The 21,185-nt window shown below is 44.2% G+C and overlaps 1 protein-coding gene across 1 annotated transcript in view; it reads left to right on the top strand.

Annotated features, from left to right (window-relative positions):
- The window catches only part of LOC139266885 (3',5'-cyclic-AMP phosphodiesterase 7B-like), a 258,407-nt gene that overhangs the window by 179,030 nt on the left and 58,192 nt on the right, over positions 1-21,185 (top strand). Inside the window, exon 3 of the mRNA XM_070884501.1 lies at positions 14,091-14,174. Coding sequence (XP_070740602.1) covers positions 14,091-14,174 — 84 coding nt within the window. The remainder of the gene's footprint in view (positions 1-14,090; positions 14,175-21,185) is intronic.

Here is a 21,185-nt window from a genome sequence, read left to right as displayed (position 1 = left end):
CATGGTGGGTGGGAACAAGAAATAGCACAGTGGCAGGCCGTTGCCAGGGACTTGTGGAAACAGTAAGTGTATTTGGGGGGTCAGCAGGTGATGACGGTCGTTGGAGAGGGAGGAGGTCAAGGAAGAGGGCGGGGTGGGGGTGGTGCAAGATTTCATCATGCAGTCCTACACCTGCTGGCCTACAGGAACCATAAAAAAACAATTTACTTGCTCGCTCAGCCCTCTTCTAAGCTTGCTTCTGCATGGCACCAGGTTTCATTGGCAAGGCAGGCAGCTGTGTGTTAAAATCTCATTGAAGTCAGAATGACATCATCAGACCCCAATTTTCACATTTCAATGAGGCTCAAACTTGCCTATATATTTGTAATTCATAGATTACTTAAACGTGTTGTTCATTTGTTCATATACAACAGAACATAAGTGAACAATAAAAGACAGTTATTATGTCAAAAGGTGATGAGCTTGTTGAGTAAAATGGCCATTTTATGCTCCTCAGAATTCCCTGGCCTAGATATTACTTTAGGCCATTCTTCGAGCGGCAAATGTGTACAGAAAACTATTCCTGCGCCCAAAGATGGAGGCCCAAGGATCACTAGAAATTGGTCCTCGGGCCTCATCTACATATTCAGGGCACCTAGCGCGCCTCCATAGGCAGCTCCCCTGATGAAAGAATTCAATTTTGGGTCACCTGTCTTGCTGGCCTCGCGGGTGGTGAGGGGGAGGACAGAAGGTGAGAAGCCATTTGCAGCCGTCAGCTGCCAACAGAACTACTATTGCTCCACATTAAAAGTTTAAAAACAATGTTTTACTTGCCTTTTTGGCAATGGCCGCTTCCTAAGCCACGTGGAAGCCTGAAAAATCTGAGCGCAGATGACAACATTTTGTAAATTTGCAATGTTTTTGACATCAAAATTTAATTGCACATTTTTATAGTAGCTAAAATTGTGAAATAGTCCAAAATTATATTATTTTGAGAAGTAGTAAACATGGTGCAAGTTTCAAAATCCTTTCGATCATAAGCTTCATATCCCCACCCATTAACTATGATTTATAATGACTCGTATAATGATGACGAAACTGTTAGCATTTGCCTTCATTACCCCGCTGAAACTGATAGCAACTTCAGGATTTAGCCATGCAAAAAATCCAGAAATTGCGGTCAGTCATTCCCGGCTCCGCCACAAGTTACGCTGTGGAATTCCCCAGAGTCGGCAATCAATTAAAATCACTTGAAAGATAAAAACTTCCCCTATTACACTAGACTGTCACTGTTAAACCCCTCCCCCCCGAAAAACTTAAACCTTGTTGAAAGAGGTGTAACTGGGTTTTTAATGGCTTTATGACTGATGGAAAACTGTTCTGACCCTGAAACTAATTTTATATTTGTGGAATGTCAAATTTTTTCAATTAATTTGATTAAGAATTACATGGTTTTTAAAACCTTTTTTTATGTTTGTTTATGATATTTCAACTTCTACCTTAATCCTATCTGAATGTCCCAATCTTTATTTTGCTCTCTCTTTAAAAAAAAAAGTAAATTCAAATCTGTACATTTTACTTCTTGGTTTGCTGTCTGTGAGAATTCTTCAGCCTGCTTGATGACATCACTTTGGATGCTGGAAATTTGCTTGATTTGGCGCCAGATTCAAACAAACGTCAGAAGAGCTGCAATTCACACCACAGAGATCGCTAGATTTTTGTCAGCAGCTGTCATCGAGGTCAGCAGCGAGCACAGTCATTTCGTCACTGATCGCAAATTCCGAGCCATTGACTTTTCTCCATTGTTGCCCAGATGTGTGATCACTGCTGCTCCACAGAAACTCAGAGACTGGTTCATCTTTTGTCCCCAATGAGGCTTCAGTAACTGATAAGTGTGCCCGCTTGCATTTTGCCTTTTATTACTTTCTTTTGGCATTATTTGTTCGTTTCCACTGATTCAATCCATTTTGTCAACTTGTGGCAAATTGCCACTTAGCTAAATTCCTAAGCAAAATATAGCTTGAAGTTGCTTTTTAGCAGTATTAAAAATTGAAATTAGCATAAGAACAGTACACTTAGCAATGAATTTGTCACGATGGAAGAATAACTAGCCCAGTGAACATGTGTACCTTTGTGCAATAATTATCCTCTGCAAACTATGTACAAACATATTCCAAGATACACCCGTCTTTGTTGGGAATTAGTCTATTTCCTGTAGAATGGGTGTGACTTTACTCCGCATAATTCAATTTAGGTTCTGTCACATCTATTTCCTAGTTTCCCTTCTGCACTATTAAGAAATATAGCCAGTGCAACAAGTGTTGAAGCCAGAAACTTCTTCACAGTTGGAACAGGATGCTATTGGCCAGGACATAATTTATTTAATAAACAGCTAGATGTTGCAATGGGAAGATGATGGGTTGGCAATCTCTAAGGATGAGGTCAAAGGAGCTGAAAGACCTTCTTGATTTATATCTATCTTCCAAGCTTCTGTATTGATTTAGCTGATAACTTGGGTGCCTGCTTTATAGATATGGGAATATACTCTGGGAGCGGGACTTCATTCAATGTCCATCACCAAGCATGGATTGGTAATAATGAGCTGGCTGAGTACTGAAGGAACTAGCTGCCTGACTGGGCATGCAAGTGGTGAGAGAACACAAGGGAATAACATACTTGACCTTGTTTTCATCAATCTACCTGTTGCAGATGCATCTGTCCATGACAACATTGGTAGGGGTGACCACCGCACAGTCTCGGTGGAGCTGAAGTCCTGTTTCCACTATCCATTGTGTCGTGTGGCGCTACCACTGTGCTTAAGTGGGATAGATTAAAAACAGATCTAGCAGCTCAAAACTGGGTATCCGTGAGATGCCGTGTGCCATTTGTAGCAGCAGAATTGTAATCCACTACATGCTAGATACCTGAGGAGCAGTTGCCATGACTCATTCATGCTGAGGCAGTCATGCTTGCCTGTCACATTCCAGGATGGACTTACTGGATGACGTATTTGGAGAGCAATTTGCTGGAAGCCCAGTCAAGGAACAGTACAATGAGGTGCATTCAACAAGTTGAGCCATCACTCAGCAAACCTTTGGCATGCTGAAGTCACAGTTCTGCTGCCTTAACAGATCTGGTGGTACTGTGCAATATGCTTCTGCATGGGTCTTGCAAATATTGGTGGTATACTGCATAATTTAGCCTTGGGCAGAGGGATACAGATGTAACCACCTGATAAGTACCAGATGCAATGGGAGGTAAAGGAGAAGAGGCACATTGGGAAAGACTCAAGAGTTGGCAGACAGCACACCCGCTATTGGTGGAAAAATCAGGAACAGTCTAACAGAGACAACTTTTCCTTATCTAAAATCAAGTCCCTCCCCTGAAAACATGGCATCAAATCTAAAAGAGCTTCTTCCTCCTACTACTACTACAGCTACAGTAAACTTAATAGATTGTCACAGGCCCTGCAAACTAAGTCTGATGTTAAATCTTGAAAATGCTGGAAACACTCATCAGGTCAGGCAGCATCTATGGAGAAAACGGGTGAGTTAATGTTTCGGGTGAGAACCTTTCGTCAAGACTCAGCTTTTAAAAAAAAATTGTTCACAGGATGTGCGGGTTGCTGGCAAGGCCAACATTATTTGCCCATCCTTATTGCCCTCGAGAAGGTGGTGGTGATCCGCCTTCTTGAACCGCTGCAGTCCGTGAGGTGAAGATACTCCCACAATGCTGTTATGGAGGGAGTTCCAGGATTTTGACCCAGCGACAATGAAGGAACACCGATATATTTCCAAGTCAGGATGATATGTGACTTGGGGGGGAACTTGCAGTCATGCGCCTGCTGCCCTTGTCTTTCTAGGTGGTAGAGGTCGCGGGTTTGGGAGGGGCTGTCGAAAAAACCTTGGCGAGTTTCTGCAGTGCATCTTGTAGATGGTACACACTGCAGCCACGGTGAATGGGGTACCAATTAAGCAGGCTGCTTTTTCCTGGATGGTGTCGAGCTTTTCAGGTGGTGTTGGAGCTGCACTTATCCAGGCAGGTGTAGAGTATTCCATCACACTCCAGATTTGTGCCTTGTAGATGGTGGAAAGACACTGGGGAGTCAGGAGCTGAAACACTCACTGCAGAATACCCAGTCTCTGCCCTGGTCTTGTAGCCGCAGTATTTATGTGGCTAGTCCAGGTAAGTTTCTGATCAATAGTAACCCGCAGGATATTGATGGTGGTGAATTCAGCCTGGGTTGCTGAGTATTTCCAGATTTTTTTTGTTTTTCTTTCAGATTTCCAGCATCTGCAGTTTTTTGCTTTTTGGACATTAAATCCTGCTTCACTACTATGATTTCTGTAATGTATGTATGCCTGGGTTTACCTGCCACCAGGGGGAGTAACCGCTGGAGGTCATTGGACCACAGACACACACATGCAGCCCTTGTATATAAAAAGAGAGCCTCCATGTTTACTCCTCACTTCGAGAGCTAATAAAGTAGTCAGGCCGCACCTGATTGAGTTCACGGTACTAAGCCTATTGAGTTATTGCATACACAACATTTGGCGATGAGGCACAATACGAACTTTCACACATAAAACAAAAAAATGAGCATCGTTGGAATCCTGGAGCAATTCATGGAGGGAGAAGACTGGGAGGATTTTACAGATCGTCTCGACCAGTACTTTGTGCCCAACAAGATGGATGAAGACGCTGATGCAGTTAGGCACAGGGTGGTTTACCTCACGGATTGTGGTCCAAAAATCTATGGCCTCATAAAGAATCTGCTCTCACCTGCACGTCCAACGGAAAAGACATATAAGGCATCATTATCTCGAGTTATCGCTTTTACAAGCATGTTCGTTCTGAGGCCCAGGACGTGGCAGAATTTGTTGTCGATCTGCAACGTCGCGCTGGACCGTGTAAGTCTGGAACCACGTTGGAAGACATGCTGCGCGACGGCTTTGTAATAGGCATAAACCACGAGGTGATCCTGCGGAAGCTGCTGGCTGTGGAGACGCTGGATCTGAGCAGGGCCATCATGATCGCCCAGTCTTGCCTGACCACAGCCGATAGTACAAAGCAGATATCCTCGCAGAATCAGAACTCCACGGCAAGTACTGTGCACCAGATTGTGTCACCGGTTGGCAGAGCTATACCTGGCAGGGCCTACCCAACTGTGTTTGCAAAACCTGTAGCTGCTCGAAGTCCACCATTGGGCACAAATTCGATTTCACCCTGTTGGCGTTGTGGGGGCAATTATTGGCCTCATTAGAGCAGTTTCAGACAGTATATTTGTAGAGGCTGTGCAAAAATGGGGCACCTTCAGCAGATGTGTCCGCAGCTCAGCAAGCGTGCTGCGACACACCACGTGGATGATGACTGATCCGGAGCGGATCCGGCAATGCAACACGAGATACCCGAGGAGAAAGTGTATAGTGTACATTCATTCCTGACAAAGAGCCAACTGATAATGATTAAAGTAAAATTGAACAGTGTGCCGGTATATATGGAATTAGACACGGGTGCGAGTCAGTCAATTATGAGCCAGAGAACTTTCGAAAAGGTGTGGGACACCAAGGCCGTGAAACCCAAGCCGTCCAGTAAATGCAAAATTGTGTACCTACACCAAAGAGCTCATACCAGTGATTGGCAGTGCAGCAGTCAAGGTGTTGTATGATGAGGCGGTTCATGATCTATCACTGTGGATCGTTCCAGGCAATGGTCCAACACTGTTCGGCAGGAGTTGGCTCGAAAAGATAAAGTGGAACTGGAACGATATTAAAGCTTCGTCATCGGTGGATGACGCCTCGTGTGCTCAAGTGCTGAGCAAATTTCCCTCGCTGTTTGAACTGGGCATCGGCAACTTCACGGGAGCCAAGGTGCAGATCCACCTGGACTCAGATGCAAGACCCATCCATCACAAAGCCCGGCGGTCCCATACATGATGAGGGAGAAGGTCGAAATCGAACTGGACAGACTCCAATGTGACGGGGTCATTTCATCGGTTGAATTTAACGAATGGGCTAGTCCCATTGTTCCTGTGCTGAAGAGTGATGGCACTGTCAGGATTTGTGGAGACTACAAGGTAGGTTACGATCAACTGAGTTTCGAAACAGGATCAGTACCCGTTACCAAAGGCTGATGACCTGTTTACAACGCTAGCCAGGGGAAAGTCGTTCACCAAATTGGATATGACGTCGGCCTATATGACACAGGAGCTTGTCGAATAGTCGAAGAAACTTATGTGCACCAATATGCATAAAGGGCTGTTCATTTACAACAGATGTCCTTTCGGAATTTGCGTGGCTGCAGCCATATTTCAGAGAAACATGGAGAGTTTACTGAAGTCCATCCCTAGAACCGTGGTGTTCCAAGACGACATTCTGGTCATAGGCCGTGACACTGCCGAACACCTGCACAACCTGGAAGAGGTTCTACGTCGTCTGGACAAAGTGGGGCTCAGGCTGAAACATTCAAAGTGCGCCTTTATGGCACTGGAAGTCGAATTCCTGGGAAGGAAGATTGTTGCAGACGGCATCAGGCCGACGGACTCGAAAACACAGGTCATCAAAAATGCACCCAGACCCCAGAATGTGACGGAGTTACGTTCGTTCCTTGGTCTTCTCAACTGCTTTAGTAATTTCTTACCTAAATTGAGCACATTATTAGAGCCACTGCACATTCTGCTCAGAAAAGGTGACAACTGGGTTTGGGGTGTATCTCAAGACAGGGCTTTCGAGAAGGCTAGAAATCTGCTTTGTTCCAACAAATTGCTGGTACATTATGACCCGTGCATGTATTTAGTATTGACCTGTGATGCTTCATCACATGGGGTTGGTTGCATGCTCCAACAATCCAATGAGTCGGGCAAACTACAACCTGTTGCGTACGGGTCCAGAAGCATGTCTAAAGTGGAAAGAGCCTACGGCATGGTGGAGAAAGAACCTTTAGCCTGCGTATATGGGGTTAAAAAGATGCACCAGGATCTGTTTGGGCTTCGTTTCGAGCTTGAAACCGATCATAGGCCGCTCATATCTTTGTTTTCAGACCATAGAGGTATCAATACCAACGCGTCATCCCGCATCCAGAGTTAGATGCTGACGTTATCTGCCTATGATTATGTCATTCACCATAGACCTGGCACCGAGAATTGTGCCGATGCATTGAGCCGTTTACCGTTGCCCACGCAGGAGGTGAAAACGCCACAACCCGCAGATCTACTGTTGGTTATTGATGCCTTTGAGAGTGAAGGGTCGCTCAACAAGTTAGGACCGAGACCAGCCAGGATCCGATCTTATCTGTTGTAAAACGTTGTGTCCTTAGTGGTGATTGGTTGGCCATTCCCAGGGAAGTGTGTGATGAGACCAAACCTTACAACCGTCGCAAAGATGAATTATCCATTCAATCTGATTGTTTGCTATGGGGTAATTGTGTTGTTGTGCCTAAGAAAGTCAGGGAGAGATTTGTACGGGATTTACACAGTACCCATCCCGGTATTGTGATGATGAAGGCCATTTCCAGGTCTCACGTTTGGTGGCCTGGCATTGACTCTGATTTGGAATCATGTGTGCATCAGTGCAAAACTTGCATGCAGTTAAGCAATGCGCCAGTGGAATCTCCGCTAAGTCTGTGGTCGTGGCCATGCAAACCATGGTCGAGGATCCACATCGACTATGCGGGTCCTTTCCTGGGCAAAATGTTTTTGGTGGTGGTGGATGCGTATTCCAAGTGGATAGAATGTGTAATCATGTCATCCAGCACATCCACAGCCACCATTGAGAGCCTTCATGCCATGTTTGCCACTCATGGTCTGCCCGACATTGTGAGCGACAACTGATCGTGCTTCACGAGTTTGGCGTTTCAAGAGTTTATGAGATTCAATGGTATCAAGCAAGTAAGGTCAGCACCATTCAAACCCGTATCCAATGGTCAAGCGGAGCAGGACGTCCAAACCATCAAGCAGAGCCTGAAACGCGTAACTCATGGTTCTTTGCAGACTCGCTTGTCACGCATACTGCTTAGTTACAGGACGAGACCCTTCATGCTTACTGCTATCCCCCCCCTGCTGAACTGTTGATGAGAGTTGGGATAAACGAGTCCTTTTCAGAATGGCAGGCAGTGACTAGTGGAGTGCTGCAGGGCTCAGTGCTGGGACGCCAGCTCTTTACAATATACATTAATGATTTAGATGAAAGAATTGTGTAATATCTCCAAGTTTGCAGATGACACTAAACTGGGTGGCGGTGTGAGCTGTGAGGAGGACGCTAAGAGGCTGTAGGGTGACTTGGACAGGTTAGGTGAGTGGGCAAATGCATGGCAGATGCAGTATAATGTGGATAAATGTGAGGTTATCCACTTTGGGGGCAAAAACACAAAGGCAGAATATTATCTGAATGGCAGCAGATTAGGAAAAGGGGAGGTGCAATGAGACCTGGGTGTCATGGTTCATCAGTCATTGAAAGTTGGCATGCAGGTACAGCAGGCGGTGAAGAAGGCAAATGGTATGTTAGTCTTCATAGCTAGGGGATTTGAGTTTTGGAGCAGGGAGGTCTTACTGCAGTTGTACAGGGCCTTGGTGGGACCTCACCTGGAATATTGTGTTCAGTTTTGGTCTCCTAATCTGAGGAAGGACATTCTTGCTATTGAGGGAGTGCAGTGAAGGTTCACCAGACTGATTCCAGGAATGGCTGGACTGACATATGAGGAGAGACTGGATCAACTGGGCCTTTATACACTGGAGTTTAGAAGGATGAGAGGGGATCTCATAGAAACGTATTAGATTCTGACGGGACTGGACAGGTTAGATGCGGGAAGAATATTCCCGATGTTGGGGAAGTCCAGAACCAGGAGACACAGTCTTAGGATAAGGGGTAGGCCGTTTAGGACTGAGATGAGGAGAAACTTCTTCACTCAGAGAGTTGTCCACCTGTGGAATGCCCTGCCGCAGAGAGTTGTTGATGTCAATTCATTGGATATATTCAAGAAGGAGTTAGATATGACCCTTACAGCTAAAGGGATCAAGGGGGATGGAGAGAAAGTAGGAAAGGGGTACTGAGGGAATGATCAGCTATGATCTTATTGAATGGTGGTGCAGGCTCGAAGGGTCGAATGGCCTACTCCTGCACCTATTTTCTCTGTCTATGTCTAAGAGAGGTCTGAAGACCAGGCTGATCTTGTCCACCCTGATCTTAACAATCATATCGAAAACAGACATCAACATCAGCAGTGGTATCATGATCGCACTGCCATGTCATGCGACATCTCTATTAATAATCCTGTGTATGTGCTAAATGATGGTCAAGGCCCTGATCATTTTCATCAAACCATTCCTGATGTTTTCTGGTTGAGTGACCAAGTGTCTCTTCACAGGCACTGGTTATAGAGGCTTGGAGGGCAGACCAAGCACTGTGGGCATTCAGCATCTCAGGGTCATCAAGGCACGCCAGATTGACTGTGAAACGCTGGCTGTATAAGGATCTCTTAGCTGGGGGTCTCAGTGCCCCAACATTAACTTTTTTGCGGCACTGCTTCTGCTGTCCCCTCTGCTTTGGGGCTATGTTAATGTTGATGATGGATCGGATTAGACGGTGGTCCATCCAGCAGTCGTCAGCTCCTGTCATAGCACTGGTGATGCGCAATTCCTTGCGATCCCTGGCTCGACGATGACATAGTCAAGCAGATGCCAGTGTTTGGAGCGAGGGTGTTGCCACGATGCCTTGTACTTGTCCCTCTGGTGAATTAGGGTGTTGATGATGAGTTCATGTTCTAGACATTTTGTCAGGATTAGGGTACCACTGGAGTTGGCTTTCCCTACCCCCTCTCTGCCAATCACGCCTCCCCAGAGGGCTGTGTCTTTGCTGACCCTGACATTAAAGTCAACCAGGAGGATCAATTTGTTGTCCGTGGGGACGCAGGACAAGGATGTCTCGAGGTTGGAATAAAAACCCTCTTTAGCCTCAGAAGATCGAAGAACTAATAGAGATCGTAAGTGCAAAGCATTTCTGAGCCTCAAGCAACAACCTAACTCGGGAGCTGCAAAGCAACACTATAGACGGCTCAAGGCTCAGGTCCAACAAAAAACCCAGGACCTAAAGAACAGGTGGTGGATGGAGAAAGCACAGGAGATACAACAACTGGCCGATAGCCATGATATGCGAGGATTCTTCATTGCAGTCAAGGCCACCTACGGTCCAAACTCCCAAGGCCCCACCCCACTCCTGGCCAAGAATGGGGAAACACTCATCAAGGACACCGAGGCTGTCAGGGCCCGATGAAAGGAGCACTTTGAAGATCTCCTCAATCGAGACTCTGCCTTTGACTCACGTGCTCTCGACTCCATCCAGCAGCACGTGACCCGCCACCACCTCAGTGAAACTCCACGTTGCATGAGGTAGGCAAAGACATAAAACAGCTCAAAAATAACAAGGCTACAGGTGCGGATGGAATCCCTGATGAGGCGTTAAAGTATGGCGGAGAGGCGCTGATGGCGCGGATATATGACCTCATCTCTCTCATCTGGCGGGAGGAGAGCATGCTGGGAGATCTCAGAGATGCAGTGATTGTGACCATTTTTTTAAAAGGGGACGAGTCCGACTGCGGCAACTACAGGGGAATCTCCCTGCCATCAGCCACTGGGAAAGTTGTCGCTAGAGTTCTCCTCAATCGTCTTCTCCCTGTGGCCAAGGAGCTCCTCTCAGAATCACAGTGCAGATTTTGTCCCCTACGGGGCACAACGGACATGATCTTTACAGCGTGACAGCTGCAGAAAAAATGCAGGGAGCAGCGCCAGCTCTTGTATATGGCCGCCTTCGATCTTACAAAGGCCTTTGACACTGTCAACCGTGAGGGTCTATGGAGTGTCCTCCTCCATTTCGGATGCCCCCAAAAGTTTGTCAACATCCTTCGCCTGCTTCACGACAACATGCAGGCTGTGATCCTTCCCAACAGATCCATTATAGACCCAATTCACGTCCGGACCGGGATCAAACAGGGCTGCATCATCGCTCCAATCCTCTTCTCAATCTTCCTCGCCGCCATGCTCCACCTCACGATCAACAAGCTCCCCGCTGGAGTGGAACTAAACTACAGAACCAGTGGGAAGCTGTTTAAACTACGCCACCTCCAGGCCAGGTCCAAGATCACCCCGACCTCTGTCATTGAGCTGCAGTATGAGGACGACGCCTGCGTCTGCGCATATTCAGAGGCTGAACTCCAGGATATAGTCAATGTATTCACTGAGTCATATGAAAGCATGGGCCTTACGCTTAACATCCGTCAGACAAAGGTCCTCCACCAGCCTGTTAACGCCACACAGCACTGCCCTCCAATCATCAAGATTCACGGCACGGCCCTCGACAACGTGGAACATTTCCCATATCTCGGGAACCTCTTGTCAGCAAGGGCAGACATTGATGCGGAGATTCAACATCGCCTCGGTGTGCCAGTGCAGCCTTCGGCCGTCTGAGGAAAAGAGCGTTTGAAGACCTGGCCCTCAAATCTACCACCAAGCTCATGGTGTACAGTGCTGTAGTAATACCCGCCCTCCTGTATGGATCTGAGGCATGGACAATGTATAGAAGGCATCTCAAGTCGCTGGAGACATATCACCAACGATGTCTCCGCAAGATCCTGCGGATCCCCTGGGAGGACAGGCGCACCAACATCAGTGTCCTCGCCCAGGCCAACATCCCCAGCATTGAAGCACTAACCACTCTCGATCAGCTTCACTGGGCAGGCCACATAGTTCACATGCCAGATACGAGACTCCCCAAGCAAATGCTTTATGTGGAGCTCCGTCATGGTAAGTGAGCCAAAGATGGGCAACGGGAGCGTTACAAGGACACCCTCAAAGTCTTCCTGCTAAAGTGTGACATCACCACTGACACCTGGGAGATCCTGGCCGAAGACCACCCGAGGTGGAGAAAGTGCATCCGGGAGGGCGTTGAGTTCTTCGACTCTCAACACAAAGAGCGTGAAGAGATCAAGCGCAGGCAGCAGAAGGAGTTCACGGCAAACCAGCCCCACCCACCCCTTCCCTCGACGAATGTCTGTTCCACCTGTGACAGGATCTCGTATTGGGTTGTTCAGCCACCAGAGAACTCACTTTAGGAATGGAAGCAAGTCTTCCTCGATTCCGAGGGACTGCCTATGATGATGAGGGTCAAGGCCCCAAGTGGGTCACTGGCACTGTTACGACCAAGAAGGGTAACAGGTTGCTTATTGTCAGGCTCGTTAATGGGCAAACATGCAGGAGGCACATTGATCAGACAAAATTGCGGCACAGACGAACTGGAACAGCTTGAAGAAGACACCATCAATGATCAACTGATTCATATTCAGCCATCAGAAGACCCTGCTGTTGTCAATGAATCTGGACCTTCTATCCCTGACATGGACACTGTCGATCCCATTAGATCGGCAACCCAGCCTCAAGTCATGAATGACTCGGAGAGCTCACCCAAATCTGGAATTGAACTGAGACGATCAACTAGGAAGCGGAAAGCCCGGACCATTTCAATTTGTAAATAGGACTGATACCAAGATCTTGTGGGGGAATGATGTAATGTATGTATGCCTGGGTTTACCTGCCACCAGGAGGAGCAGCCATCAGAGGTCATTGGGCCACAGACACACACGTGCAGCCCTTTTATATAAAGAGAGCCTCCATGTTTAATCCTCACTTTGAGAGCTAATAAGAGTCTTGCTGCAACTGATTGAGTTTAAGGTACTAAGCTTATTGAGTTATTGCATATGCAACAATTTCCACCATCTCTAGCATCTGCGTCCGATCATGAATGGGTCTTCCATTGGATGTGCACCCTTGCGCATGCATATCAGCTGACCCTTGAAAGCATGTGCGTGTTGTGGGCGAAATTGCCCACCTGTTATAGTTCCACCAGTGAGTAAGCCTAGAGAAAACCTAGGTCTGGATCTTTAAGAAAATCTTTGCTAATGGCTGATAATATAACAACTTTTATTTATATAGCACCTTTAATGTAGTAAAACTTCCCAAGGCGCTTCACAACAGTGTTACAGACAAACAGATAAATTTGACACCGGCCACAGAAGAAATTAAGGCAGATGATCAAAACCTTGTTTAAAGAGGTAGGTTTTAAGGAGCGTCTTAAAGGAGGAAAGAGAGGTAGAGAGGCATAGAGATTTAGGGAGGGAGTTCCAGAGCTTAGAGCTCAGGCAGCTAAAGGCATGTCCACCGATGGTTGTGCAGTTACAATCAAGGATGTTCAAGAGGCCAGAATTTGAGCAGCGCAGACATCTTGTGGGATTGTGAGGCTGAAAATAATTACAGAGATAGGGAGGGGCAAGGCCATGGAGTGATTTGTAAACAAGGATGAGAATTTTGAAATTGAGGCATTGTTTAACTGAGAGCCAATGTAGGTCAGAAAGCACAGGGGTGATGGGTATCTTGACTTGATGTGGGTTAGTATATGGTCTGCTGAGTTTTAGATGACTTCAAGTGTACGTAGTGTGGAATGTGGAAGGCCGGCCAGGAGTGAGTTGGAGTAGTTAAGTCTAAAAGTTACAAAGGCATGAATGAGGGTTTCAGCAGCGGATGAGCTGAGGCAGGGGTGGAGATGGGCAATGTTCTGAAGGTGGAAAAAGGCGGTTTTAGTTATGCCGCGGATATGTGGCTGGAAACACATTTCAGGGTCAAATATGAAACCTAGGCTGCGAACAGTCTTGTTCACCATCAGATTGATGCTAGGGAGAGGGATGGAGTCAGTGGCTAGAGAATGCAGTTTGTGGCGAGGACCAAAGATAATGGCTTCGGTCTTCCCAATATTTAATTGGTGAAACTTTCTGCTCGTCCAGTACTGGATGTCAGACAAGCAATCTGACAATTTAGATACTAAGCAGGTATATATACACTAGTCATTTTATTTAGTGAATTATTTTAGAACCTACTTTTGTTTTGTAGATATCATGTTCAACATTTTAGTTTTATCAAAACATGGAATACTTATCCAATTATGTCTCCAATGTGTGAAGATTTTAGAATGTGCTGCAAAAGAAAAAGGGACTGTGATAGCAGCACAGAATACTAATGCTGAACAATAAAACCACTATATCTTAATGTTTCTTTTGAATTTATGTTTTCCCAGGAAATGCACGAGTGAGGGGGCAAGCAGGGCTTATTTCTGAGCGCCGAGGATCATATCCACTCATTGATTTTCGCCTTCTGAATAGTGAGTACTAACAAAACTCTTGAGACAAACGCCCATAAAGCCCAGAGTCTTTATTCGCAGTACAGGAGCTGCTGCTTTTGCTGAATTCCTGGAAGTGGATGCAATCCTGTGAATTTGCAGCAAAATTAAAGTAAGGAAGTTTACAGCCTGGCCATTCATCATAGATTTCCCTTTTGAAACAAAATTGCATCTGCATTAGAAATATTTTCCTTCAGGTGCTTATCCAATTGAAAGCCACAATTCAGTCTACCTCCACCACCCTTTCAGGCAGTGCATTCCAGATCCTAAACACGCGCTGTGCAAAAAAGTTTTTCCTTGTGTTGGCTTTGGTTCTTCTACCAATCACCTTAAATCTGAGTCCTCTGGTTCTGGACCCTTCCGCCAATAGGAACAGTTTCTTTCTATCTACTCAGTCTAGACCCCTCATGATTTTGAACACCACTATCAAATTTCCTCTCAACCTTCTCTGCTCTAAGGAGATCAACCCCAGCTTTTCCAGTCTATCCACATAACTTAAGTCCCTCATCCCTGGAATCAGAATTTGAGACAATACTCCAGTGTTTTATAAAGGTTCATTATAACTTCCTTGTTTTTGTACTCTATGCTTCTATTTATAAAGCACAGGATCCCGTATGCTTTTGTTATCCATTTTCTCAACCTGCCCTGCCACCTTCTTCGATTTGTGCACATGTACCCCCAGGTCTCTCTGTTCATGCACCCACTTTAGGATTGTACCCTTTGTTTATATTGCCTCTCCTTGCTCTTCCTAACAAAATGTATCACTTCGCACTTTTCTGCATTAAATTTCAGCTGCCACGTGTCCACCCATGTCGCCAGCCTTTATATGTCTTCTTGAAGTCTATCACTATCCTCCTCACTGTTCACTGTACTTCTAAGTTATGTGTTATCTGCAAATTTTGAAATTGTGCCTTGTACACCCAAGTCCAAGTCATTAATATATATCAAGAAAAGCAGTGGTCCCTGGGGAACACCACTGTATACTTTCCTCCAGACCGAAATACAACTGTTCACCATTACGCTCTGTTTCCTGTCGCTTAGCCAATTTCATATCCATGCTGCCACTGTCTCTTTTGTTCCATGGGCTTCAACTTTGCTGGCACTTTATCAACAACTTTTTTAAGTCCATGTACACTATGTCAACTGCATTTTCCTCATCAACTCTTTCTGTTACCTCATTAAAAAACTATATCAAGTTAGTTCAATACGATTTATCTTTAACAATCCATGCTGGCTTTTCATGAATCCACACTTGTCCAAGTGTCTGTGAACTTTGTTCCTGATTATCATTTCTAAAAGCTTACCCACTACCAAGGTTAAACTGACTGGCCTGTAGTTGCTGCACTTATCCTTTCACCCTTTTTTGAACAAGTAGTTTTGTATTGCCTGACATCTTCCAAATTACTCATGGGTTTAGCTTTTATTACCTCAGCTGGGGATTTTCTCTCAAAGAGAAGTACATTTGGAAAGGGGTTGACTGCAGTTTGTCATCCTGGATACCTTAACTAACTAAAATTTGGTTTGACCATCCCGTATTTCATCTCGTAAACGTCTGAAAGTACTGCTCACAGAGAACCCAGTCAATGTTTCTTGTTTGAGGAGGGAGAAGGAAAGAATGAGGGCTAGGTTATGCAAATAATAGGGATATTAGATCATATAAGCAGTAGGAAGCTAATGACTATGTTTAAATCCATTTGTGGAAAATTAATAGGGAGCCCACTTTCATAGTGTCTGAAGATCAGCCCTTGATATGCCATACACTTTACAGCTAATAATAGTTACTTGTGTTGTTTTCAATGGTAGTGTACCATACTTTATTAAATCAATAGTGAATTAAACACACACCCTTTTTAAAAAAAAAAACATTGTGTGCATAATCAGCAGAAACTGTCAGAATGTTGCTGGTCGGCTTTGCAGCAAAGTGACGCACGTACTAATGTTGGCCCTGGCAGTGACATCTGTACCAATGAACTCAATAATAGCAATCGGTTGTGTGTGACAATTACTGTACTCTAATCCATTTTCAACCACATGCAATTCTTGGCTAGTATGCTTTGAAGTGTAATTCTGGATCTTTCCAAATATCTTGGAAAATGTTCATGGCAAATAATCTCTGCTATTGGCAAAAGTACAAAATTAAAACACTCGAATGATTAAACTCCATTTTCTATGCTGACTTTGTAGCATTCATATGCACACAGCACTGTTGCACCTGCTTCCTGCTTTATGTAGTGTAAGCTTCAAATAGGAAAGCTTCAAAGAGAATGAAGCACACACATTGACTTTATTAAATTGCTGGAATGCTTTTGACGTATTAGAGGCTTTATTTATTTTAGGTTGCTCAAAAATGCAAATTTGCAGTGTCCCATTTAAATAGCTCCAAGCAGACATTTTTAATAGCCTAAATTCCTTAAATTTGTAATTAACAATTTTTCTGACTTTGCATGCATTGTTATTATATTTAATGGTTATATTTTAATTCTGCATTAAATGTTAACTATCTATCAAAAAGCCACTTCAGGAGGAATTCCTCGATGCATTATGTATTGTGAAGTCTTAAAAGCATTCACTTTCACAGTTTCACGACATGTACCAAATGGAAGACATCTTTCCTTATTGTATCTCAAAATATGAAAATGTTTAACATTTCTTATTTCATTAAAATGCCAGGGAAGATTATTTTGGAGTAAATTGTTAAAAAAAACTTTACAAATGTTCAAATCCATATTTCAGGAGACTGTACAGGGCTAGAATTTCCTGAAAGCCCTCCAGTACCCAATTGCCGCCCAAAAAATCACTAAGGCTGGGAAGATTTATCACTGGCGAAAACTTCCCGACAAAAATTTTTTAAATCCGCCCAGCGAAAAATATGGGCCTTGCACCCCCAATCTGGGCGAAAAACTGCAATTCCGGCTAGATTGGGCAATGCCTAAAGAAAATGGGCGATAAATTTAAAAATCTATAAAAATTTACCCGAGGTTGCAGGTCAGGCCTAACACGAAAAAAAAAGAATAAAAATAATTTTTCAAAAAACCTAACTAAAAATCAAAAAAAAATTCCTAACACACTTTTAAATTAAATCACCCCAACAGATTTTGAAAATAAATAGTAAAAAACCAATCACTGACCTTTTTCTTGCAGACCTACTTACCTACCGCCCAGCTCCGCTGATCCTCGTGGGCATTTACATTTTCTTTTTCATACTTACCTACAGGTCCCCGCTCAGCCAAAAGTCGCGCCAGGGCGATATGTGGATGGTGCACGGCAGCAGTCCACTCCCCAGCAGGATTTCGAAACCGCCGGCGTGCCTCAGCTGGGGAATTTTTTGTTGACCCGGTTCTCACCCAAAACGGCCAATACCGCCAAGAAACTGGGCGGTGAACCAGTGCAAATTCGAGCCCACAGACTTTCACTACTTTCTATGCCCACCCAATCAGCTGACTCTCAACATTCAGTGACTGAATGTAATAACACATATGTAAATAAAAACAAATTACACGTTCACAGGAGTCTGTCTACAATGACAAAGACTTAAATTACCAGGAGCCACATGGCTGGGGCGTCAACATTTACAAAGGAAGATGCTTCTTGATAGAAACAGTGATGATCCTCATATGTGTACATGCAGGAGCCAGTGTCCAATCAATTCTTCTTTTTTACCCTCTTTATTTCTGTCTTCAACTCCTTCCTTTCTTTTCTTCCCACCTTTCCTTTTTACTCTCCTCTTTCTCCCTTTTAAATTTATTTTCCTTTCCTCTGCTTCATCTTTTCTTTTCTCCTATTTCTTCTGTTTCCTTTGCTTCCCTCCCTCCATCTTCCATTCCCTATTCTATTTCTCTGCATTTTCCTTCCTTACTATCTTTCCTCCTCCATTGAAATAGGTAGGTAAAAAGAAGAATTAGAAAATTGTATGGGAGGGCGGGGCAGGGAGGCTGGGAGAAAGGGAGATATTCTTTAGGGGAAGAGAGATTCAGTGAGAAAATCTACTCAGTGGTGGATGATGAGTGCTAAGAGAGAGGTTGAGGTGAGAGAGAAGAAATTGGAGGGAGAAAAAGAGAGAGGGAGACCATTATAGGACATGCACAAGCCTGTTAAATGGTAAGTGGAAGAAGGATTTCTTGTACTCACCAAACTTTGGTGCGTACAGCCCCAATTTTCTATCAGAACATTAGATTCTAACAACACTGGCAGGGTCAATGGTTCAGTAAACAACTGAGAGAAAACTATCAAATAATTTAGTAGGGAATGACAACAAATTACGATTAACTGAGGCTGAAAGAAAGAGAACTGAAATAAAATAAAATGTATGCATTGAAACAGCAAGGGCTCCAATATGTTGAAAAGACAGCAGTGGGGTACTCATTCACACCCACAATCCTCATGCATTTTTGAGTTCTTGATTTTGTCTGTGCTTCTTTGGGAGGGGGGGCAGCGGGGAATGGCAAACAGATAAGATACTGCACCAAGTGAAAGAAAAGCAGAGGGGCATCATTTATGTCCAAGAAGTTGGTTTCAGAACATCATTGGTGGAGACCTAGAATGGATGTGGCTGGTGCGTGGGAAAGAGAAGTGATTACCTTAAATCGGACAAGTCCCCTTCAAAATGCAATCTAACAGACCATTAACCTTAATGGGGTGGGAAGTAACTGTTGTAAGTGTTCTGAATGTGAGGTGCTAGGTCCCAAGTACAACATCTTTTTTCATTATTTAAAAAAATAATTTGTTCTCTAAATATTTCAATTTATAGGGGACTTTATGTTTAGTCTCCATTTCATCTAATAAACAATGGCATGATTGTGACAGGATGTGAGGCCAAGGGGATCCTCTATCAGTTGTTCCACTTATTATTATTAGGGTCAGTCTGATCTGTTAGCTTTCAGAACTAAGATTTTTTTTTCTTTTTAGTTCTGTGTATTTATTAAAAGTTGTATGTTGTCTGTTTTAAAATGGAAAAGTTTAGATTAGTGATGCAATTTGGCACAGACAAAATATTCAAGATTAGTTAATGAGGAGAGAGAGAGAGAGAGAGAGAGGAAAGGAAATCTCAATTTTTAAGAGTATAATGTGAAAGGAAGAGGCTAAAAGGCATAATGTTGATCATAATGGTCATCCATCAAGACCAACAGAAATCTATAAGTCTTACATTTGTCATATCTCACTGTTGAACTTGAAAGTGTCCCATTTCCATTAACTCAGATATCTTGTTGATAAAATAACAAAAAAATGACAGTTGAACGAGTAGCATAATGTATGACAGGTAACGACCATCTGGTCCATTGAGCCTGACCCACACAATTGTGATACCTTATGTATGACAAAACATACACTCCACCCCACCCGAAACCATGTGATCTCCTGAGAAGTGTTAAAAAAACAGATAAAAAAAACCCTGGCCAATTTTGGAAAAAATATTCTGGGAAACTCCCCTCCGACCCATCTAGGCGATGGAAACTAGTCCAGGAGATCACTCTGGCCCTGAATTCCCTGCAGTATCTACCTTCTGTAAGAGGTGATCTCCACTCCAGCCAGAAACATGTTCACTTTAAAAGGGAAAGTGAGTCATTTACTGCTAGTTTCTTCTCACTAACTTGGCCTCTCCTCAGCCGAGGATTGACAAGCAATTGCGAGTCTGGAGACAAAGGAATGGAAAGGAAAATCGAGTGGTGTGTAAAGCATGCTGCTGATTCATTATCACCCATTTTGCACGACCACCTGAGATCAATTGCATCCCCAAACTTTCTTCAACAGGAATTAGCCCTCTAATTGACCACAGAATGTTTCTATTTACAGTGACTGCACTTTCTGGCTTGGATTTTCGCGGACTTTGAACATAAGAAATAGGAGCAGGAGTAGGCCACCTGGCCCCTTGAGCCTGCTCCGCCATTCAATAAGATCATAGTTGATCTGATCATGAACTCAGCTCCACTTCCCTGCCTGCTCCCCTTAACTCTTTACTCCCTTATCTCTCAAAAATATGTCTATCTTCACCTTAAATATATTCAATGACCCAGCCACCACAACTCTCTGGGGCAGAGAATTCCAAAGATTTACAACCCTCTGAGAGAAGAAATTCCTCCTCATCTCAGTTTTAAATGGTTGGCCCCTTATTCTGAGACTATGTCCCCTAATTTTAGTTTCCCCTCTGAGTGGAAATATACTCTCTGCATCCACCTTGTCGAGCCCCCTCATTATCTTATATGCTTCGATAAGATCACCTCTCATTTTTCTGAACTCCAATGAGTATAGGCCCAACCTACTCAACCTTTCTTCATAACTCAACCTTTCTTCATAAGTCAACCCCCTCATCCCCGGATTCAACCTAGTGAACCGTCTCTGAACAGCCTCCAATGAAAGTATATCCTTTCAAAACTGTATGCAGTACTCTAGGTGTGGCCTCACCAATACCCTGTACAGTTGTAGTAGGACTTTTCTGCTGCTTTTATACTCTATCCCCCTTGCAATAAATGGCAACATTCCATTTGCCTTCCTGATTGCTTGCTGTACCTGCATACCAACTTTTTGTGTTTCATGTGCAAGGACCCCCCGGTCCCTCTGTACTGCAGCACTTTGCAATTTTTGCTGCATTTTAATTATAATTTGCTTTTCTATTTTTTCTGCCAAAGTGGAAACCTCACGTTTTCCCTTATTATACTCCATCCGCCAAATTTTTGCCCACTCACTTAGCTTGTCTATATCCCTTTGCAGATTTTTTGTGTCCTCCTCGCAATTTGCTTTCCCACCCATCTCTGTATCATCAGCTAACTTGGCTACATTACACTTGGTACCTTCATCCAAGTCATTAATGCAGATTGTAAATAGTTGAGGCCCCAGTACCGATCCCTGCGACACCCCAGTTGTTACAGTTTGCCAACTGGAAAATGACCCATTTATCCCAACTCTCTGTTAGTTAGCCAATCCTCTATCCATGCTAATATATTACCCCCAACCCAGTGAGCATTTATCTTGCGCAGTAACCTTTTATGTGGCACCTTA

The sequence above is a fragment of the Pristiophorus japonicus genome, chromosome 7, assembly GCF_044704955.1.
Source record: "Pristiophorus japonicus isolate sPriJap1 chromosome 7, sPriJap1.hap1, whole genome shotgun sequence".
Classification (NCBI taxonomy): domain Eukaryota; kingdom Metazoa; phylum Chordata; class Chondrichthyes; family Pristiophoridae; genus Pristiophorus; species Pristiophorus japonicus.
Note: the sequence above shows the minus strand (reverse complement) of the source record. Positions and strands in the feature narration are given on the sequence as shown.